The sequence below is a fragment of the Triticum urartu genome, chromosome 5A, assembly GCF_056163025.1.
Source record: "Triticum urartu cultivar PI428250 chromosome 5A, HENAU_Tu73, whole genome shotgun sequence".
In the NCBI taxonomy this organism is placed as follows: domain Eukaryota; kingdom Viridiplantae; phylum Streptophyta; class Magnoliopsida; order Poales; family Poaceae; genus Triticum; species Triticum urartu.
This window is the reverse complement of record NC_141877.1, coordinates 548,028,281-548,037,875: the sequence shown is the minus strand read 5'-3', so window position 1 is coordinate 548,037,875 and position 9,595 is coordinate 548,028,281. Positions and strand designations below refer to the sequence as shown.

Here is a 9,595-nt window from a genome sequence, read left to right as displayed (position 1 = left end):
CACTCTTTACACGACCAATGTACTTGCTCATATCTAGTTGGAAAACGAGATAACTACAAATGATAATATTTATTAATCTTCAATGGAGGGAGGCTATCATTGTTCAAATGAATATCATTCTTCATTGGCGATAACAATGCCTCCTCATGCTTCAATATAATACGGTGGACCGTCGGTCCTACAAAACATTGAGTAATTTTCAAAAGTCAAATTTTGTATGCGGTAATGATTTAGGGGATCTTGTAGCTGATGCTTAATTCACTAAAACGAAATCTTTGTCCTCAAATTTAGCTATTGACGCATCTGCTAGAGATGCTCCAACAAGATCAACTCCAGTTTCACGAACTGAGAATATGGTGCATACATTTTGAGATACTAGATATTTCTGTAGGTTTGAATTTTTTTCACTGGGATTTCGTTTCAATAACCTTTACTGAAAAAGGCTTCCGTCCCACTTTATATATAAAGCAACACAGCCAAACCGATACATGGTGATGATAAAGAACCTCTTACAAAGCAGATCAAAGGAAAATGCAAGAAAATTGGAGAGGCCACTCACTCCAAGATTCCGCCGGAGAGGGGCCCCTGCCCTCCTGCTCCGGATCGTGGAGCCCGGACCTGCCTGTGGAAAACGCGGACCTGAAAGGAACCAAAGAGGACCCATGTAAAACATATGAGGTAAGTGAATCCGCCTATGCTAGATTTGACGGAGCTCCAAGATAGGATCTGAGAATGTCCGCCTATGACAGCGTGGCGCACTAGAGGTAACCTGGGCTAAACGACGACGACCTCAAGAGGGAGATGACACACCGTGCCGCCGTCGTCGAAACCGATGGACTGGTCAAGGGTTTTCACCCGAAGCCCTGGCTCCTCGAGAGGAACCTCAACGACGCCACACAATGCAGGGAGGAGAGTGGGAGGGGAGGAGGGTCCCCCCCCCCTCCACCCTTCGCTCGCGGGAGGGGGAGGGGTGCTCAACTTTTCGTTTCAGTAACCTTTAGCAATTTTCTAAACGTTTACAAACAAGTGTGAGCATACATGTTTTTATGTCTTCAGCTATATCTCGGATGGAAGTGTTTTTTTTACTTTGCCATCATTTTTTTAGTTGTCACCAATCTTGTGGGTGTTAGCACACTTTCCAGAGAATATCGACATTTATTTGCATGTAACAGATGTCATTTTATTTGTTTTGGGGTGTTAGGACAAAAAATATTTTTCCTATTGATTTATTATATGGGTGTTCATACACACATTTTATGTCCTTGAACAGCTTTTAAATAATACACACAATACATCATCCTGAGAGCAACATCAGAATGGGAAATAGCTTTGTCAAACAAGTCCTCTTGAACTAAACCACCTTTCGGCAGAAACATCTTAGCAAACTATAAGTGCCACGCAAGTATATTATCTTGGAAGGGGGGTATTTTTACAAAATACAGTCTCATTAAACGACCATGTAGCAAAACATGTTGTTTTGTGATAAAGATGAGATGAGTCCACTTTTATTTCGGTTCCAGTATTGCTATCATGGCCCAGTATAGTAATAAATCCAATGCAAGTGTCATTTCAACAAACTCGGTTTTTTGTATGGTTTGAAACTTAAGGCTACTATCGCAACTAACATGGACATAGTTTCTAGAAACACAGCTCACCAACATTCTAACAGCGCTCTCAGTATGCACTAAAGTATCACTACTCGCCATTTGTTTTTCTTGTCAGGGCGACCTGTACTCTTGGATATGAGCACATGGACTTGTCCAAAGAGGAGGGCCTTGATAAATCTTTCATTTTTTCGGTCGACGCATACTCTTGGGACATCGGCACATGCCGCCCTTCTTCTTGCGGATTAGATTTCCGCTTAGCTTGATGCAGTTAATTGTCTGGCTTCACTATACACTACAGGATCAACCTAGTCTTTCTTATACTAGATGTTCAATTGTCCGTTACTATGCAGCATCACGTTTGAGCATGTACGTGTGGGACTCGGAGGTCGAGGGAATCGGGATGCGCAGGGCAGCAAAGTAATACGCACGAGGTACAGCGTTGTGCAGGTCAAGAATAGCTTGAACAGTGCAACCAGCTAGCATCACGGGGTTATCAGATTGATCGGAAGTAGGAACAAGCAATCCACACTTTCTGTTATGAGATTCCACAAGGAGGATTATGTTTTGTACTTGGTGCTCATCAACTGTCATAAGATAATGTGCTACTTTAGTAGCTTGCGCCCTTAAATTTAACTTGTTTCTATTTTTTTAGTAGGTAAGTGTAGTAATCAGATTATGCTACCGTCTGAGATCGTTCAGTGCGGACATTACACTACCATTTGACATCAATACCGAAACGGAAAATAGTAGACATGTAGTGTTCGTATAGTTCACATTTGTTAGGTATCAAACAAGAGGCAACACCACATTTGTCAGGTATCAAACAAGAGGCAACACACTGCCATGAAACATATTAGAAAGTAAAAGCAAAAAATAACTTCATAACCATAAGCAAATCAATATAACATGCCAGTTATCCTGTGCTTGTTCCAAAATCCGGCATATAGGAAAAATATTGCACGTCACACCAATACAAACTGGTCCAGACGACATGATACAGTTGAAATCGATGGGTCCAAACTCCCTGCCCAACTACCCCTACCAACCAAACATTTTACTTGACTTCAGCAAACTCTTGCTTATAAACACAGGGCAGCGCATTTGATTTTACCACTTTCATTATGTATCAAACAAAGGGCCACACATGATGAGCATATCAGACAAGAGTTAGCATCTTAAACATTTGGGAATCGACAAGAAGTTCTGCCACTGTAATCATACTATGTTACATACTACAAAAATATTGTGCAGGTATGAAAATACTGCACCTAACATATTTTCTGTTTGGGCAGAATCTGCACCTAACAACTAACACCATTACAAAGAGAGATAATGAAAATGCTGCACCTAACAGTACTAAAAAGAAAAAGAACCCCACAAAATAAACAGTACTAAAATGAAAACAGAGCAAGCCTACTTATAGTTGGTATCAATGGTACCCATTCACTGCTGCAGACAATCACTGCTGTAGACACTCGTGAGAAGTGCTGTACCCACCCCCACCCCCTTCAGACTAACCTCCTGAGCCCATTCACTGCTGTAGACAGTCGTGAGAAGAGCTGTCCTTTACCACCGACTCCGTTCTTAGCTTAGAGTAAAATGATCTTCACATTTATGAAACCTTCTTTGGTAACAGGATAAGAATTGCTCAGACCTAAGCATTTTGATTTATCTGCAACGGCGGGAGGCCTGGAATTTCAGGAATGGGCGACTTTTTCTTCTTTATCTTATCAAACATCATTGCTTGGGTCATTAGAATTAGCCCTGCGATAGAAGCAGAGTTCTGGAGCACACATCTTGCAACCCGGCACGGATCAACCACGCCGGCCTCAACAAGGTCTTCGAACTTGTCAGTCATCGCATTGTACCCAACTCGCCACTCGCTTTCAAGAATCTTCTCTACGACAGCTGAACCATCTGCACCAGCATTGCGAGCTATCGTCATGGCAGGGACAAGGAGTGCCTGGAACAGCATTTCACAAATTTTACAGTTAGGATGATATGCGATAGATGCATGTAATTTGGATAAGTACAAAAGTGTTACAAGTGCTCTAATGAGTGAGCACTTTGAACAAATACTTCTTTACGCTCGTCAGTCACCATAACTGACTAGCAAATTCTATACTCCCTTCGATTGGTACTAATTGTCACTGAAACGGATGTATCTAGACGTATTTCAGTGCTAGATACATCCATCTGAGCGGCAACTAACAGGTATCTGAGGGTGTATCTTAGTTATGATGTTTAGGTTCGCAAAAGTGGACATCTTACACAAAATCAGCGGTGAATGCAATGATTGGGCAACCATATTGCAGAGAAGATATATGGATAACCTTCCTTCCCCACAGTATTCACACTAAAGATAGAAGAGTAAATGCATGGATGACCTACCTTTCCCACAATAGTTACACCAATCTTCTCTTCCGGGTCATCCACAAGATCCATGATACTAGGAATATGCTTTGACAGTTCAACATATGTTACACCACCACCAGGTGTGATGCCTTCGCTGATGGCTGCAAAAGTTGCATTCTTCGCATCCTCCACTCTCAGCTTTCTATCCTCAAGTTCAGCTTCAGTGGCTGCCCCTACCTGAATAATACCAAAAACTCCTCAAATGCCCACAAAGAGAGGAACAGGGGACAAATTTAATAGCACAATTACAATGATTTCTGCATTATGCACTTCTGCATCCTGAAACTCTATGTAATGATTGCGGCAAGCTAAAAGAACATCATTCAGTACGAAGAACTATCGGAATGTAGGTAGTCTAGTGAATGGCTCACACACCTTGATAACTGCTACACCTCTGGAGAGCTTAGCAATTCTTGCAGAAAACCTTTCTTTCAGATAGGCACTTGTTGTCTCCTCTAGATCTTTCTTTAGTTGCATAATCCTAGCCTCAATCTCCGGTCTCATAGAGGGATGTGCAATTATAGTTGTAGATTCACTCGTGATAGTGATCTTTTGAGCCATACCCAGCTGATCAGATGTAATTGCTTGAAGACCCCAACCAAGGTCACTAACAAAGAAATCTGCACCTGCTCAATTGAAGAAAAAATACTTAGGCTGTAGTCAGGCACAAATATAACTAGATAATTTCCAAGCAATGCACCGTGCAAATGCAAAATTAAAGTATAGTCCTTATGGAGCCACACACCATAAATGTAAGTTATAAAGAAGATACCAAATACAAGAAAAGGCTCATCTTAGCATTCATTAGAGGGGAAAAGCAACTGATAAAAATGTATGAAAAAGAGCTTTTGGAAAGAAAAAAATACCAAAATCTGCAAAGATATCACAAATGATAAAGACAAAAATCTGAACTTCAATGGATAGAATAACGCTAGCAGCATAGAGCTTCAACGCAGGGAGCTTAGCAATAGTAAATCTACAAGTTTACCTGTCATAATGGCAATATCTTGGAGAATAGCCTTCTTTTCATCTCCCAAACCAGGACATTTGACAACCGCAACATTTAGCAAACCATTCAGTTTGTTAAGAACCAGGGTCGAGTACACCGAATGCGAAATATCCTCGGCAATAATCAACAAAGGGACACTCAACTGTGTGGTCTTCTCCAGCAAAGGAAGTATCTCTTGGATTTCATTCACCCGTTGATCAGTCAAAAGCACTCTAGCATTTTCAAATTCAACAATTGCTTTGTCTGGATTTGTGATGAAATGAGGTGAGGTGTAACCCTTGTCTATCTGCAGGGATCAGACAGAGAATCATTGAATAATTATCCCTTCTGAGCTTGCCGATATATATTTGTTTTCTCAAGTAACAAAAAATCTCTACGAGATTGTTAACTTTTTGGAATGTTAATTGATTTCAAATTACATGGCCTTTGTTTATGTGTTCAGATGATGCCATGCTTTGTTGGAAAAGAAAAAACCATCTAATATAGTTACAGCTCATAGGAGAGTGAGGGAGGGGCTTTATGGCCACATAAATGTACCTTCATTCCTTCCTGCACCTCAACTGAAGTATATATGGAAGATGAGGACTCGATTTTGATTATTCCATCAGGACCTATCTTCTCCAATGCGTCCGCAATGAGATTGCCAACATATTCATCATTGCCAGCTGATATTGATGCTACAGCTGAAAATAAAATTTAAAGATTTACCAAGATGACTAATCTGACTGTTCAACATTTGAACTGAATGTGTGCGTATTTCATTCCACAATTACAGAATGTCCACAGAAATAAAAAGACAACATGATGGTCTGCATCCCTTTATTACTTCAAATTTGTAAGGTGCAGTTCCATTTCAGTATAGAGAACATACACCATTTTTGCTTAGTTATGATAATCTGCTGGGCAGATATCAGACAAAGTCCAGTAGTTGCTTCTCCATTCTTATTCTTTGGTGTTTTTCCATCCATGATTTGGGACTTCCCAGGAGACGAAGATTACCTTTTATATCCTCCTTTGTACTCACGGGGATAGATTTTGTCTTCAAGATCTCAAGCAGTTCATGAACAGCTTTGTCAATGCCCTTTCTCAAAGCAACTGGGTTAGCACCGTTGGCAACGGCCAATAAGCCAAGGCTGATGATTTCTCGGGCCAAAATAATCGCTGTTGTGGTTCCATCCCCAACAGTACTGTTTGTCTTGGATGCTATCTGTTTGACATGTTTGCAATGAATAAGAAGCGGTGATATTAAGAAATTTATGATTGTAAAAGCATTGAACATTGTACCTCTTGAAGTAGCATGGCCCCTGCATGCTCAAGTGAATTAGGAAGTTCTATAGCCTTGGCAATTGTGACACCATCATTAATTACTTTAGGAACATCATCTTGATCAATAACAACATTCCTCCCTGCAGCAAACCTTTATGTTCTCAGCAATCAATAGCACTACAAGACAATAAAACAAATTGTTCAGGCATATATGATCCCAACAACATGAACAGCATCTATATCAATGAAAGTGGTAACAGATTTAACAAGGAAGAGCAAGCAGGCAGAGAGCATAATTTGGTGATCGTATATCTCAGGAACAGTGTGTTCAGTTCATTTGCAATATCCACTAGTACACTGGATTAGAGGATAAAATCTTTATGAAATGTATATATTATAAAAGGAGCAAAAACGATCCATTGGAAGCTTCAGAATTTAGAATTTCACTATCAAATTCGCAAGAACATTACAGTTGCAAGATGGCAGTTACAATACTGACACAACAGTTTAAGATTAGGAGTTTGGACTATTCTTCAAAGTGCGGAAGTAGGGAGTGCATGACAAATGTTTATACAAAACCGGAGAACAATTACACAAGCAGACTAAATTGTGCCAAAAGAAAAGGGCTCCCGACACAAACTGAATGTTCAAACATCTTGTGCGGATTACCAAAGATAACAATCAATTTAGGGCTCAACAGGAACATTGACAGAAACAGTTTCCACCTTTGTACCAGTTTCCAATAAAAAGGGGAAAAAGAATCCATCCGTGGCAATTGGCAACCTCACTATATTTCTAGACTATACACCATAGCAAACATTATCCACAAGTAATACTACAGAAAAAATTGTACGATTACAGTGATATATCTGACCAAGAAGGAAGGAAGCAAGCAAAAGAATCACACACCTTTGGGACCGAGAGTGACGGAGACGGCATCAGCGAGCTTGTGGATGCCGGCGGCGAGCCCGCGGCGGCAAGCGTCGCCGGAGGATATGACCTTGACGTCCGCCCGCACCGCCATGCGGCGGCGGCAGACCATCGCCGGCCTGTGTAGCCGGCACGGCCATCTGGGTAGCGGCGGCCAGGAGGAGGATGAGGAGCAAGGGGGCGCGGCGAAGGAGGCTGTTGTAAGAGGCATGGTGGTGGCGGTGGGAGCAAGAATTTAGTGCCCCGGCGTCGAGGAGAGTGCTCCGGCCGCCGGACAGGGTGGGAGGAGCTCAGGTGCGCGGCAGCGGCTTGGGGACGAAAGAAGGCGTCGCCTCGGGGGAAGAGGTGGGGCCTTCTCCGCGCCTCCACCGGGACCGGCTGCGACAGGGCCTGGCACCGAGGGGAGGCGGCGCCGGCGCTCGTGAAGTGGGTGGGGAGGAGTGGATTGGGGCGACCGCGCGCGGTGCGCGTTGAACCTCGTCGCAGCAACCGGCGGGAGTCCAGATGGTCGGAAACAAGAGGAATGGCGAGACGGCCGTGGGGGGGGCGGCGGGCGGAGGAGGGGGAGGCGACCGAGTGGAGCTCCGGGGGATGCCGGCGGCGGAGTGGTCAGTGGAGAAGAGTGGGCGACGGAGAGATATGGGTTTTTTGAGGTTTAGGGGATTTCCACCAATTCGATTGCTGAGGGAAAAAATAAATAATTTAGGCTGGTGGTGGGCCTTGGGCCACAACAAGCAGCCAGCCATTTTTCTTAGTTGGACCTGATCATTTTCGATCTATAAATTTTTGGCGGAGTTTTTGAATATTTTGCTTTCACATGAAAAATTGGTAGTTGGACATGAAAAAGGGGTACATCAATCCATGTGTAGAAGAAGAATTTGAGTTACCACCCCCTATCCACATGTGGTACAAAGACGGTGCTTTGCAATAAAGTACGATGTATCATCGTGTATATAAGATGGGAGACCAAGCAGTCTGATTTTGTATAAACTCGGTGTCGATAGTCCGACCGCTTGCTCGGTCGATTTGTAGATAATATGCATGTGTTTAAGGTGTATATGTCCACACCAAGTGGAATACGTCGTTCAAGTAGGATTATGAGGTCTCGGGAAATCAAATGTCTTTGCAAAGTCATTTTCCTACCGAGCAACGAGAAATGCAAGTCCTCTTGCCATCATGGCTAAAGGTAGCAAGAAAACTCGTCGAATCTTCACTTCTCTCCATAGATTAATTTCTTTTCATGGTGTATATTAATTTTGTGCCCACGTGATAGATTCAAGGTTCATTCTCTTACATTAAGCATGTTAAATGTACCATTTACACTGGATCTATACACTACACGCCCTATTTTTTTCTATGCTTCTAACTTCCGAGTTCAATTAATTCATCATTTATTTGAGATGGTACATGACTATATCCTTAATATATACATGCTCGACTATGTACACCTAATATGCATTGGCATTGATCATTGCCATCTTTCAATGAAGATTATTAAAACTAAAGTAATATGGGATTGGTTTCAACCAACATGGAGAGAAAAATTGTAAGGCCGAAGCACATGTCTACCATAGTTTGAGAGAAGAATAAAGAAAATGTACATTCAAACCATTAGTGTAACCGTGTAACTAACAACTAACATGGAAAAATGAGCATACAACGGACACTCGTGAGTACGATTTTAGTGCCAAAAAATACACCCTCAAGCCTAAGTGGTCGCATGTGACACGAGATGATTCTATAAACATGGGACCTTGTTGGTGAGAGTTGAGCTCCCATTTTAGAAGCACAGTTGTGGTACCATGGTGTTGGAGTTACCGCAGGCATTACATATGAGGCATGTTGGGCAATACATTGTTCTATTCACAACCCACGAGGCAACACAAGGCTCGAAGAAAAGGAAGTAAGACTCACGACGAACATGCGCCTTACTAGTATGCCCGATTGCCAGACCACCAGAACGCAGTGGTGCACTATGGGTCATAGTTAGGCTAATCATAGTGGTGAATAACTTAGACTAGTAACATACATATTTTACTAGTCTATGTTACTACTCATAAGTGTATATACGCAAATACCGATAGTCAGACTGCTCGCTTCGTTCGATTTTGCAGATTATATGCGTGTGTTTTAAGGTGTATATGTCCACACCAAGTGGAATACGTAGTTCGACTAGGATTATGAGGACTAGGGAAATCAGATGTCTTTGCAAAGTCATTTTCGCACTGGATAACAAGAAAATCAAGTCCTTTTGCCATCATGGCTAAGAGTAGGATGTGAAACCGGAGCATCTAGACTTCTCATTGTAGACTAATATTTTTCATCGTGTATATTTATTGTGTGCCCTCTTGATATATTCAGAGTTCAG

At 42.2% G+C, this 9,595-nt stretch overlaps 1 protein-coding gene across 2 annotated transcripts; it reads right to left on the bottom strand.

Moving 5' to 3' along the window:
- Positions 1–2,725: 2,725 nt before the first annotated feature.
- On the bottom strand, positions 2,726–7,853 carry LOC147972746 (ruBisCO large subunit-binding protein subunit alpha-like). Of its 2 annotated transcripts, none has more exons than XM_087521657.1 (8): positions 7,207–7,853; positions 6,316–6,437; positions 6,031–6,238; positions 5,569–5,714; positions 5,011–5,317; positions 4,398–4,648; positions 3,999–4,199; positions 2,726–3,570 (listed from the first exon to the last, which is right to left on the bottom strand). In XM_087521657.1, exons 1-8 carry the CDS (start codon positions 7,436–7,438, stop codon positions 3,262–3,264), a joined length of 1,776 nt encoding a protein of 591 aa, XP_087377783.1. In that variant the 5' UTR covers positions 7,439–7,853; the 3' UTR covers positions 2,726–3,261. The 2 variants fall into 2 exon arrangements, with proteins under 2 accessions (XP_087377783.1, XP_087377784.1); XM_087521658.1 differs by having other exon boundaries at positions 2,728–3,570; positions 6,316–6,474; positions 7,207–7,378.
- Between the last annotated feature and the right edge of the window lie 1,742 nt (positions 7,854–9,595).

Coding starts and splice junctions, on each gene's coding strand:
- LOC147972746 (XM_087521657.1), bottom strand. CDS start 7,438: ATGCCTCTTACAACAGCCTCCTTCGCCGCGCCCCCTTGCTCCTCATCC. Junction 6,239..6,315: donor GGGCCATGCTACTTCAAGAG/GTACAATGTTCA, acceptor CATGTCAAACAG/ATAGCATCCAAGACAAACAG. Junction 4,649..5,010: donor AGATATTGCCATTATGACAG/GTAAACTTGTAG, acceptor TCAATTGAGCAG/GTGCAGATTTCTTTGTTAGT.